A 12,673-nucleotide genomic window follows, 5' to 3' on the forward strand; every position below is an offset into this window, starting at 1 on the left:
ATACTCAGAGACTCCCATCTCAGAGTAGGTCAACTCAGAGTTCAGGGATAGACTGAATGTTGAACCTGCTTTCTGGGATACCCCCCAGTTGTAGAAAAGCAGCACCGTATGCATGGTACATTTAAATGCAAGCACAATCCATTCCATCCAAAATAAAACTTTAATTGTGAAACCTTCATTAACTGTGCAAGCAATGTTTTAATATTTTAATATTATTGTCACACGTACTCTGTGTCAGAGTTAAGCAGGACTGTATTAACCATTTGAAAACACCATTTGAACACTTAACAAATGTGTATATATATATACATGTATATATATATATATATATATAAAAAAAAAAAAACTTTTCCTCACCCCCCGTGGGTGGTCTCTTTTTCCCTTCAAGCTCGGGTCCTCTACCAGAGGCCTGGGAGCTTGAGGGTTCTACGCAGTATCTTTGCTGTTCCTAGTACTGCACTTTTCTGGACTGAGATGTCAGATGTTTTTCCTGGGATCTGTTTCAGCCACTCCTCCAGTTTGGGGGTTACTGCCCCTAGTGCTCCAATGACCACAGGTGCCACTGAAGTCTTAACTCTCCAGGTCTTCTCCAGCTCTTCTTTGAGCCCTTGATATTTCTCAAGTTTCTCATGTTCCTTTTTCCTAATGTTACCATCATTTGGGATGGCTATGTCAACCACAACGGCTTTCCTCTGCTCTTTGTCCACCACCGCAATGTCCGGTTGGTTCGCCATTACCATTCTGTCTGTCTGGATCTGGAAGTCCCAGAGGATCTTGGCTTGGTCATTCTCTACCACCTTTGGAGGTGTTTCCCACTTGGATCTTGGGACTTCCAGTCCATACTCTGCACAGATGTTCCTGTACACTATTCCAGCTACTTGGTTATGGCGCTCCATGTATGCTTTACCTGCCAGCATCTTACACCCTGCAGTTATGTGCTGGATTGTCTCAGGACCTTCTTTGCACAATCTACACCTGGGGTCTTGTCTGGTGTGGTAGATTTGGGCCTCTATTGCTCTGGTGCTCAAGGCCTGTTCTTGTGAAGCAAGGATCAGTGCCTCTGTGCTGTCCTTCAGACCAGCTCTTTCTAGCCATTGGTAGGATTTCTGGATATCAGCCACTTCAGCTATGTTTCGGTGGTACATCCCATGTAGGGGCTTGTCCTCCTATGACTGTCCCTCCAGCACCTCATCTTCCTTTGATGCCCATTGTCTGAGACATTCACTGAGCACGTGATCCGTTGGGGCCTTATCCCTGATGTACTTATGGATCTTGGATGTTTCATCTTGGATAGTGGCTCTCACGCTCGCTAGTCCTCGGCCTCCTTCTTTACGGCTAGTGTACAGTCTCAGGGTGCTGGACTTGGGATGGAACCCTCCATGCATGGTTAGGAGCTTCCGTGTCTTGATATCTGTGGTCTGTATATCTTCCTTTGGCCACCGTATGATTCCTGCAGGGTATCTGATTACTGGTAGGGCGTAGCTGTTAATGGCTAGGGACTTGTTCTTGCCGTTGAGCTGACTTCTTAGGACTTGCCTTACTCGATGGAGGTATTTGGCTGTGGCTGCTTTCCTTGTTTCCTCGTCAAGGTTGCCATTTGCCTGTGGGATTCCAAGGTATTTGTAGCTGTCCTCAATGTCTGCTATTGTTCCTTCTGGGAGTGAGAGCCCCTCTGTGTGGATTACCTTTCCTCTTTTAGTCACCATGCGGCCACATTTCTCAAGTCCGAATGACATTCCGATGTCAGAGCTGTAGATCCTGGTAGTGTGGATCAGGGAGTCAATGTCCCCCTCGTTCTTAGCGTACAGCTTTATGTCATCCATGTAGAGGAGGTGGCTGATGGTGGCCCCATTCCTGAGTTGGTATCCATAGCCCGTCTTGTTGATTATTTGGCTGAGGGGGTTCAGTCCTATACAGAACAGCATTGGGGACAGAGCGTCTCCTTGGTATATACCACATTTGATGGTCACGTGTGCAAGTGGCTTGCCATTGGCTTCAAGTGTGGTTTTCCACTGTTTCATCGAGTTGGCGATGAAAGTTCTCAGAGTCCCATTGATGTTGTACAGCCTCAAGCATTCAGTGATCCAAGTATGTGGCATTGAGTCATATGCTTTCTTGTAATCAATCCAGGCAGTGCTCAGGTTGGTACGTCTGGTTCTGCAGTCTTGGGTGACTGTTCTATCCACCAGGAGTTGATGTTTTGCTCCTCTGGTATTTTTACCAATCCCTTTCTGAGCAGTGCTCATGTATTGATCCATGTGCCCGCTGATCTTATCTGATATTATGCCCGACATCAGCTTCCATGTTGTGGAGAGGCAGGTGATTGGCCGGTAGTTGGATGGGACTGTACCCTTTGAAGGATCCTTCTGGATCAGGATCGTACGCCCTTGGGTTAGCCATTCAGGGTGAGTCCCATCCCTTAGCAGCTGGTTCATTTGTGCTGCCAGGCGCTCATGGAGAGTTGTAAGTTTCTTGAGCCAGTAGCTGTGGATCATGTCAGGGCCTGGTGCTGTCCAGTTTTTCATTCCTGAGACTCTTCTCTGGATGTCTGCCACTGTGATGGTTACTGGGTTCTGTTCAGGGAGCTTGCTGTGGTCCTTTCTCAGAGCCACCAGCCACTGTGCATCCTTCTTATGTGATGCCTCCCGCTCCCATATATCCTCCCAGTACTGTTCAGTTTCCAGCCTTGGTGGGTCTGCTCTGCTATTATTCCCCTGCCACTGAGCGTACAATTTCGCTGGTTGTGTTGTGAACAACCTGTTTATTCGTCTGGCTTCATTCTCTCTTGTGTACCTCTTTAGGCGGCTGGCCAAGGCTTGGAGTCTTTGTTTGGCAGTTTCGAGTGCTTCAGGTATGGGCATCTGGCTGTATTTCATGGGAACTTGCTTTTTCATTGCACCTTTCTGGGCCTCTGTCATTTGGCTCACTTCTCTCCGTGCTATCTTGATTTTGGCCTCCAGCCTTCTCTTCCATGGTGGGCACTGTTGTGGTCGCATATGGTCATTCTTCTTGTAGCCAAGCATTTCTAGGATCACTGCTGCTGAGGTGTATATCAGCTCATTGGTTTCAGTGATGGTAGCCGTAGGAATTGTTGTCAGTGCTGCATTCACATCTTCTAGATATATATACGTATATATATATATATATATATATATATATATATATATATATACATATATATATATATATATATATATATATATATATATATATATATATATATATATATATATACATAATGTAATTAGAAATGAGCAATGGTAACAAGTACACCTCATTGTTAACATGAACTGTCCCACAATACACAAAAATACTTAAAATTACATACTTCACATGTAATCTAATCTAAAATGTTACATCATAACATACTGTACATACACATAACTGTCACTCACCCTCTTGATCACAAGTGTGATCAAGCGGGTGCGTGACAAGCTATGTCAAGTATTTGTCACAACCATATCTCAGATGACCATTCTATAGCACCAGCCACAGTGGATGCAATTTATTTTTCAAACAGAAAGTTGCATTCCAACTGCCATCACACTCAAACACTCACTGAACAAAAATACGTACTTGAACACCATCTGCTGAGAGTGTGAGTGCTCATAAGTCATTTTCAGATCTGCAGATGCATGAGAACCGCGTAAAAAAAAATGTATGCTTGTACAAACCAGATTCGGTTGAAGTTGGGAAATTATGTAAAATGTAAATAAAAACAAAATACAATGATTTGAAAATCCTTTTCAACCTATATTCAATTGAATACACTACAAAGACAACATATTTAATGCACAAACTCATAAACTTCATTTTATTTTTCAAATAATAATTAACTTAGAGTTGTGCCCTGCGATTGGCTGGCAACCAGTTCAGGGTGTCCCCCGCCTACTGCCCGATGACGGCTGGGATAGGCTCCAGCACGCCCGCGACCCCCGTGGGGACTAAGCGGTTCAGAAAATCGATGGATGGATGAATTAACTTAGAATTTCATGGCTGCAACACGTGCAGTAGAAGTTGGGAAAGGGCATGTTTACCATTTAGTTACATCACCTTTCCTTTTAATAACACTCAATAAACGTTTTGGAAGAGAGGAGACTAAATCTCTTAGTTTTCATGTGGAATTCATTCCCGTTCTTGCTTGATGAACCGCTTCAGTTGTTCAACAGTCCGGGGTCTTCCCTGTCGTATTTTACACTTCATAATGCACCACACATTTTCAATGGGAGACAGGTCTGGACTGCAAGCTTTTACTTCGGAGCCACGCTGTTGTAACACGTGCAGAATGTGGCTTGGCATTATCTTGCTAAAATAAGCAGCGGCGTCCATAAAAAAGACGTCGCTTGGATGGCAGCATATGTTGCTCCAAAATCTGTATGTACTTTTCAGCATTTATGTTGCCTTCACAGAAATGTAAGTCACCCATGCCATAGGTACTAATGCACCCCCATACCATCACAGATGCTGGCTTTTGAACTTTGCGTTGATAACATTCCGGATGGTTCGCTTCCTCTTTGGTCCGGAGGACACAATGTCCAGTGTTTCCTAAAACAATTTGAAAAGTGGACTCATCAGACTAGAAAACACTTTTCCATTGTGCATCAGTCCATTTTACATGAGGTCGGGCCCAGAGAACCCGGCGGCGTTTCTGGATGTTGTTCATAAACGGCTTTTGCTTTGCATGGTAGAGATTTAACCCGCACTTACTGATGTAGTGACAAACTGTATTTACTGACAGTGGTTTTCTGAAGTTTTCCTGAGCCCATTTGGTGATATCCTTTACACACTCATGTCGGTTTTTAAGGCAGTGCCGTCTGAGGGATCGAAGGTCACGGTCATTCAGTCTTGGTTTCCGGCCGTGGCGCTTATGTGCAGTGAGTTCACCAGACTCTCTGAACCTGTTGATGATATTATGGATTTGGGCCACAATTTGGGAAGCGCGGTATCCGCGCCTCACGGGCAAAGCCACAGCCAATCACCTGTTATCCAATTTACTCACTGCATGCTCGTTTTATTTCTTCAGTTTTAGGAAAAGGCTAAGACACTGAAACAAAATTTAGACTTACACAGGTTGGTTGAGTTCAATCACAATTCTTGTTAAGAAAGCTCTGTTTTCAGGAAAGTACAATACAGCACTGGGCCTTTTGTGCGACCATTCTCAAGAGCAGAAAGACTCCATTCAGAAAAGGCAACGTGCAAGGTTCCTTGGTCAGCTTATATTCAGTTGCACATGCCAGTGTGGGCCGAGTTTGATGGGTGATGAGTCAGGGGGTGTGGCAAGTTCGCAGGAGAGTTTGATTCCATGGGAGTGGGTGCTGGTTCGGTGAGAGCTGGTTCCGTGGGGGTCGGTGCTGATTATGGGCGATCTGGTGTGTGTGTTGTTTTCCATCCCGTCTTTTGGCCTTGGCGATCACCTTTGACCGGGTTCTTGGTTGTTTTTCTCCTGCCGCTCTTCCTTTGGCCCCTCTACCGGTTTTAGTGTCCTTCCTGTAAACCATTCTTGCACATACATCCACTTCGCCCACTGTCGCACACCGCCCATTCATCATTCTTTCAGTTTTGTCATTTTGTACGAAATTATGTGAACTTTGGCTGTGACATCATCAATTTGTTAATGTTCCTTGACTATGCAAAGTTCTTACTCACCATGTACCATTTATTTGTTTGTTTGTTCTTTTGACACCATCTTTTGACACATTTCTTTTCATTCTTAGGCAAAACATTTCCCTCTGTCCAGAACGTTAAGTAGTAATCCAAAACTGGCGTCTAGCATTAATCAAAACGTGAAATATAATCAAGTACTCAACATTTTTAGACGACTTTGGCAGTGTCCGTGATTTAGAAAATCATCAGGCATGCATTAAACAGTTCCTTAAGGGTCATTAAGCTATTCAGGCAATATATCAAAAAACATTTATTTCAAAATGCACAGAAATATGTGTCCATGATTTAGAGACAAACATCAGGCATGCATTACACAGTTCCTTAAGGGTCATTAAGCTATTTAGGCAATATATCAAAAAACATTTGTTATTTCAAATTACTCAGAAATATATATCAGATAATAAAGTTATAAAAACCTTTGTTAAGTAGAAACCTTTATTTTTTTACCATTATTATAACAGGTATAACATTGTAAACCAAGGACAAAACCTGTTTTCAGGCCCAAGCATTTGTTTAACAAAGAGAAGTAAACTTTTTCTTCCAGATAACTACAGTAATATAATCATTTTAATCATCAGTATGTATCATATAGTGCGCCTCTGTGGGCTGACTGCTCTGTAGTGTCTTTTTCATCTGAAGCCATAACAATGCACAGTGAAAAAAATCCATGAAGCGGTGAGGCCAGGAAAGGTGAACCGTGATATAGCATGGCATGACTGTATTATTAACTTTGCTCCTTAAACTGTACCTCTGGACGTACCACATTGAGGTATTGCTGGAGGAAGAGATCAATAATGTAAAGTTTGGTCAATATCTGGTGTCCCCATTTTTGTGTCTGGTGTATTTGCCAAAATAATACTCCTCTACCCTTAATACACAACGCCATGTTGGAATGAGTGACGTCTTGCTGTTGATGTCCCTTTCACCACCACTTTCTATTGAGTGGCCAAATTGCTTGCCTATGGATTGAAATTGTTTTTTTTTCACTAAGTGACTTTAATATTTTCACTACATGATTTTGATAAGCCGCGATATGTGAGAAAATGTTCACTGTACGCCAGGCAGGGCGCTGAGCAAGCTCCTCACCAATGCTGCCGTGCTCCTGCTTCCTTGTTTGGCTTGAGATGTCAACTAAATCCACACAGCCCAGATAACAGTAGATAACATCTGGTTCTAACGAATCGGAGTAATTCTCCCAATTTAGCAGCATTAATATTGACAAAGGTTCGTAAATATGTCTTTGAAAAGCCGCCGCACAAAAAAAAAAAAAAGCTGACTGGCTGCAAGCTCGTAGGTGCCGCTATCGCAGCGCCACCGCTTTCTTGTTTGTTCGACGTGGCCAATGTTGTGGACACCAGATATTGATCAGACTTTCCATCATTGCTCCCTGTCCCCAACAAAACCCCAATGTGGGACCTCCACGGCGATACTTTAAAGCTCCAGGCATTGATTAAAAGGCTTTAAGCCTTCGCTGACAAAAACAAATGCACTTTGTGACATCTTTAACTGTTCAAATTGATTATTTAGGCTTGAAACTTCGTGTGAAAAAACACACATTCTAAACCTCTGTTCATTCTTCAAACAGACGAAAAAGGTTGACTAAAATTGTAAATTTCTTGAAAAGATTTATCGTGTCAAAATCTTGAAACCATCTAGAACAGACAGACTATACAGCAAGCAAGCTATGGGACAGAACATGGAATCAGCCCAACAGAAATGTTATTTCTAGTGACGTTGAAATAGCCCTCATCATTAGCTTGCACCAGTTTTCATTATCAATTTGGTAGCTCAAAAAAACACCTTACCCAGAGTGCACTGCGCTACACGGAGATCTGCAAGTGACACATTTATAGTGGATATTGTTCTTCATTTTCCTTATTTTAACCTAACAGAATAAGTGTTGCAAAGAGTTAATACGGAAGCAAAACACCCATAGAGAGTTAAATACAAATTAAACGTTGAGATCATCATTTTGGCTTGGCCCTTGGCAAACGTTCCAGCTTGGCCCCTTTGCAAAGTTTGTTACCCACCATGGTCTAAGTCAAAACTGTACAACTTTTGGGGCATTGCTACGACAATGTACCACCGTAGCTAGATTACAGCTTTCCCCCAAAATCTTTGATGTGCACTAGCAATAGCAATAACTGTGTGTAAAATAAGAAAATTTATTAATCTGGTGTGTAATGTCAATCAAATCCAATAAATCGTTTTGGATGTTTAATGTCAGATTTACAGTTCATTTGTACCAGTCACTCCAGTTTCAAGTCTCTGTAATCTATTATTCATACCCATACAGGACCTTAGGCCTGACCATTGGAGTGGTGCTGTTGCTAGCTTTTGTGGAGCGGCCATCTTCCCTTTCTATAACCTCTGACTCTCGATATCGCTCTCCACCCTGGGAGCCTCCTTGCGGTTTCACTGAGAGCATTGAGATAATCTGTCTTATCATCTTCACTCTTGATCTTGCTGTTAAGGTACATGCATTCAAACATTTCTCACATGACAGCATATAAAATACAGTGGTACCTCTACTTAGGAACTTAAGTGGTTCTGCGATCAGGTTTGTAAGTAGAAACATTTGTAAATAGAAGCAACGTTTCTCATAGGAATCAATGTAAAAGCAAATAATGTGTGCCACACTATCCCAAAACTCACACTTTTGCCCTATTACTCTGTGTAAAACACACCCTAAACCAAACAAGTTTTATTTTTTGCTTTTTCAAACCTTTATAACAAAAATAAGTGTCACTTTATTCTTGACCGCCTAACTTTGCTTGGGGAGGGGGGAACCTGTTCTAGTTTTCTACACTTGATAAAAATACCCCTGTGAAGTCAGAAAAAGTAAGGCTAGTAAATTATTGTATGCTTCCACATACTCCCTGCAATGTGGTCACGTTCTCGTCATTACTTTTTGGTGGAATTAATGAGTTTTCCGACTGTGTGGGTGGTCATTGAACGCACCTCGCGCAGAACGGGGATACAGATTTTCACAATGTATACTTTGTCATGGGCCCGACCATATACATGAATTCGTCATGCTCCTTTATGATTTCGAGTTTCATATCTACTTATAGTCTTAGGAGACATACTCAACTACACTACTTGTTTTATACACTGCGAACGCGCCGAGACAAACGGGGAATGGCAGAGCAAAGGGGAAAAGACTGGGACGTCGGTTCGGAAGTCGAAAACTGGTTCGTAAGTAGATACAAAAAATAGCAAGGCTCCTTTTCGTAGATGCAAAAAAATCGCAAGGCTCATTTCGTATCTCAAAACGTTCATAAGTATATGCGTTCGTAATTAGAGGTACCACTGTAAGTATAATCATGCTTTTCTTTTTTTGGTTCACTCTCAGAGCTACTTAATTGGCTGGGATGAGTTTAGAAAGAACAAATGGCTGATGAGCTATACCATTGTCACTTCCGTCTCCATCATTGACTGGGTGTTGTCCATCAGCATGGTCTGTGATGAGGTGAGAACGAGTTTCTTCATACTGTTTTGCATTTACTGCTAATGAGCTTGAGCACCTCTCTCGGGGCAAAATCACAATGGATAGAGAGCTGGTTTTCATGGTTATTCCACCCATGCCGTTCTGGTAATGGTGAACATATTTTTTGGTCTATAGCAGTGGTTCTTAACCTGGGTTTGATCGAACCCAAAGGGTTCGGTGAGTCGGTCTCAGGGGTTCGGCAGAGCCTCCACCGCGGAGGTCCGAACACACCTGATTTATCGTGTAAATTCATGATGACGCATATCTGAACTGGTTTCGCAAAGGCAACAGCAGAAGTCACACTGATTTGCAGGTATGTGATTTGTTGTGAGTTCATGCATTGCGTTGGTTTTGTTGTTTGAACAAGGTGATGTTCATGCACGGCTCATTTTGTGCACCAGTAAAAAACATCTGTGTTGAATTTGAAATTGAAAATAATTATTTTATTTTTCACTTAAGAGGGATTTGGTGAATGCGCATATGAAACTGGTGGGGTTCGGTACCCCCGACAAGGTTAAGAACCACTGGTCTAGAGCAACACAATAAATAGCAGCTTGATAGTTTGCCCCTTAGTGTGTGCAACCTAAAGCATTTGTAGTTGGCGGCAAACTGTACTCTGTTAAAGTGCTCTTGCTTCGAAACACACTGTTCCTGGCTCCATTTACACATTTGAAGTCCTGTCCATCCAGTTTATTTACCATATATTTTTTTCCTCAGTGCAGTGTCAACCATACCAAGGCTGCTTCAGAAGTCACAAAAGGCTTTAATGAAATTCACTCGTTTCCCCTTGGCTGAAATGAAATGGTCATTTTTCTTGCAGATCAAACATTTCAGAACCATGGGTTTCAGATGTTGACCATATTCTCATTGGCAAAGAACCAGTACTATCGGGAAATGAAATTCAGTACAAGTTTATTCAAAGCTAAAATTATCAGTAATTTCAGTGAACCTTCTCTAATGTTAAACAATCCAGAATTATCTCAACTGTTCATTACCGGCGGCACTGATAATCAAACATAATCAGCCCAATATTTATTGCATATTTATGTGTTTATTAGAAGTGAATGGCTCATTTTTCAAATGAATCACAGGTAGTCACACCATTTTTTCTACTTTGTTCTTTTTATAGATCTTGTCATCCATAAAACTAACAATGGGTGACTACCTAAAGAGGACAAAACTCAATTTGGGTGGATTAAGTTCCCCATCCCACACACGTACACACTAGTTATTTTTAACAATATTTGGTTGGCATATGAGCAATCTTTGTCTAAATTGTTTACGTTGTAATCTTTACAGGTTACAGTGAATGGTAGGCAAACAGCTGATGCGTCTAGGCAAGTAGCGATGTTTAAAATGACAAATCTGCTACAGCGCCGTCACTTAACGGTGAGCGATAATGGCGTAGTAGATGCGATTATACTTTCAGAAATAGCGAGTGCCAACCAGTCACAGATAAGATGCCGCCAATGCTGAACAACCATGAGACATCCATTCTTAAAAATGCCTTAGTTTTTATATTTTGTTTACATTGTGAGCACTAACTTAGAATTTAAAAGAATGAGTAATGCCATATGTGTACAGCGGAAGTATGTCGTGATTTCAACTGACAGCAAACCCAGTCTTATTTATACACATCAATGTCCTGCAAAATATTTGTCATCAACTAATTGTGAATTTAAGAAAATATCCTGGCATCTTTTTTTTCTTTTTGAAAGCGGGTGTTCAATGTGAATAAGTAACAGATTGAAATTATATTTGGGATGTTTTGCAGTTCAAATTAAGTTACTGGATAAAGGCTTTCAAGGAGGGGACTTGGTGACTTCATGCTAAGCAACAATCTAAAACATTTATTAGCATTCAAAAAGATATTACATAATAAAACATCAATAAATCAAATCATATTTTTTGTGAGGTGACATTAAATCTTCCCTGTAATTGTGAAACGTGCCGACTCTTTGAGTCTGTGTTTAAAGGGACTGAGGCTCATTGCTCCACCTGAAGGCTGCCGGACTTGCCCGCCGACGCTTTGAAGCCATTCACCTCTGTGAACACCAACTCTTTCCATTCTTCCTTAATTGTGATTGTTCGGATTATTGTTAATAGTCAACATTCAAATTATTAAGATTTTTTTTTTCTTTATTCTTTCTGTTTCTTATAAATGGCTTCTCGAACACAGCCTACATTGTTGCACAGCGGGCACTGGACTTATTTTCATAGTAAATAATTAATATAAAGGGGGTGGATTCAATAAATTTTACTTCTTAATAACAAAATAATAATGATACATTTTATTTGTGAGGCGCCGTTCAAGGCATTCAAGGTTGCCGAACACATAAAATAGCAGGCACAATTAAAAGAAAAAAACAAAACAAAGAACATCTGCAGCTGAGTAATAAAATTAGACAAATGCCTGCCTAAACAGGTGGGTTTTGAGGTGGGATATGAACAGTTGGATGAAGTCAATGTTTCTGATGTCCGGGGGGATGGAATTCCAGAGGCGAAGGGAAGAGCAGCTGAAGGCTCTGCCCCATATAGGGGGGACAGTGAGGGTGATACTGGAGGCAAACCTGAGAGACCGGGTGGGAATGTGTATGTGAAGGAGGTCTGACAGGTATGGAGGGGAGAGGTTATGGATAGCCTTGAATGTGTTGAGGAGGATTTTATAATCAATGCGTTGTTTTATGGGTAGCCAGTGAAGTTGGTGTAGAATGGGAGTGATGTGATGGTAGACAGGGGTTCCGGTGACAATGCGAGCAGTAGCATTCTGGACCAGTTGCAATTTAAGGAGGAGACCGACAAGGATGGAGTTACAATAATCCAGATGAGAGGTGACAAGAGAGTGGACTGGGATAGCAGCACTATGTGAGGTGAGTGATGAATGGAGGCGATTAATGTTACGGAGGTGAAAATAGGCAGAACGGACAGTGTTGTTTATATGGGTGCTGAATGATAGGGTGCTATTGAGCATGACGTGAGTGTGAAACAGGGTTGTTTGTCGAGAGAAGCTTTGGAACCTATGAGGACTACCTCAGTTTTGTCACTGTTTAGTTTAAGGAAGTTTGAGGTGAACCAGGATTTAATTTCTTGAAGGCACACACTGAGGGAGGAGGGTGGGAGGCTGGAAGGGGTTTTTGAAGAGACGTAGAGCTGGGTGTCGTCCGCGTAACAGTGAAAATTAATGTTATATTTACGGTAAATCTGACCAAGTGGGAGGAGATAAATGATAAATAGTAGGGGACCAAGGACGGAACCCTGGGGAATACCAGAGAACTCGGGGGAGGGGTGAGATGTGAATGATTTTAACTGGATGAATTGAGAACGGCCGGAGAGATAAGAGTGAAACCAGTGCAGGGATGTGTCAACCAGTCCAATAGAGGCTAGTCTTCCTAGGAGAATGGAGTGAGAGATGGTGTCGAAAGCTGCACTTAAATCAAGAAGAATGAGTATGGATATGAGACCAGAGTCGGCTGCAATCAGGAGATCATTGGTGATTTTAATAAGGGCTATTTCTGTACT

The 12,673-nt window shown here is 41.9% G+C and overlaps 1 protein-coding gene across 14 annotated transcripts in view; it reads left to right on the plus strand.

Moving 5' to 3' along the window:
- The window catches only part of tpcn2 (two pore segment channel 2), a 145,515-nt gene that overhangs the window by 44,024 nt on the left and 88,818 nt on the right, over positions 1–12,673 (plus strand). For 9 of the 14 annotated variants that reach the window (XR_015857502.1, XR_015857506.1, XR_015857503.1 and 6 more), the window contains 2 exons: positions 7,961–8,138; positions 9,020–9,136. The exons of 1 other annotated variant lie outside the window; for it this stretch is intronic. Coding sequence is in view for 1 of the 13 variants with exons in the window: in XM_088371121.1 (XP_088227247.1) it covers positions 7,961–8,138; positions 9,020–9,136 (295 nt within the window). In the remaining 12 variants the exon portion in view is untranslated. Of the gene's footprint in view, positions 1–7,960; positions 8,139–8,159; positions 8,859–9,019; positions 9,137–12,673 lie in introns of those variants that run through there. 4 more of the 14 variants (XR_015857511.1, XR_015857509.1, XR_015857512.1 and 1 more) reach the window with 2 other exon arrangements.

Source organism: Syngnathus floridae, chromosome 3 (assembly GCF_059516105.1).
Source record: "Syngnathus floridae isolate MCC-2025c chromosome 3, RoL_Sflo_1.0, whole genome shotgun sequence".
Lineage (NCBI taxonomy): Eukaryota > Metazoa > Chordata > Actinopteri > Syngnathiformes > Syngnathidae > Syngnathus > Syngnathus floridae.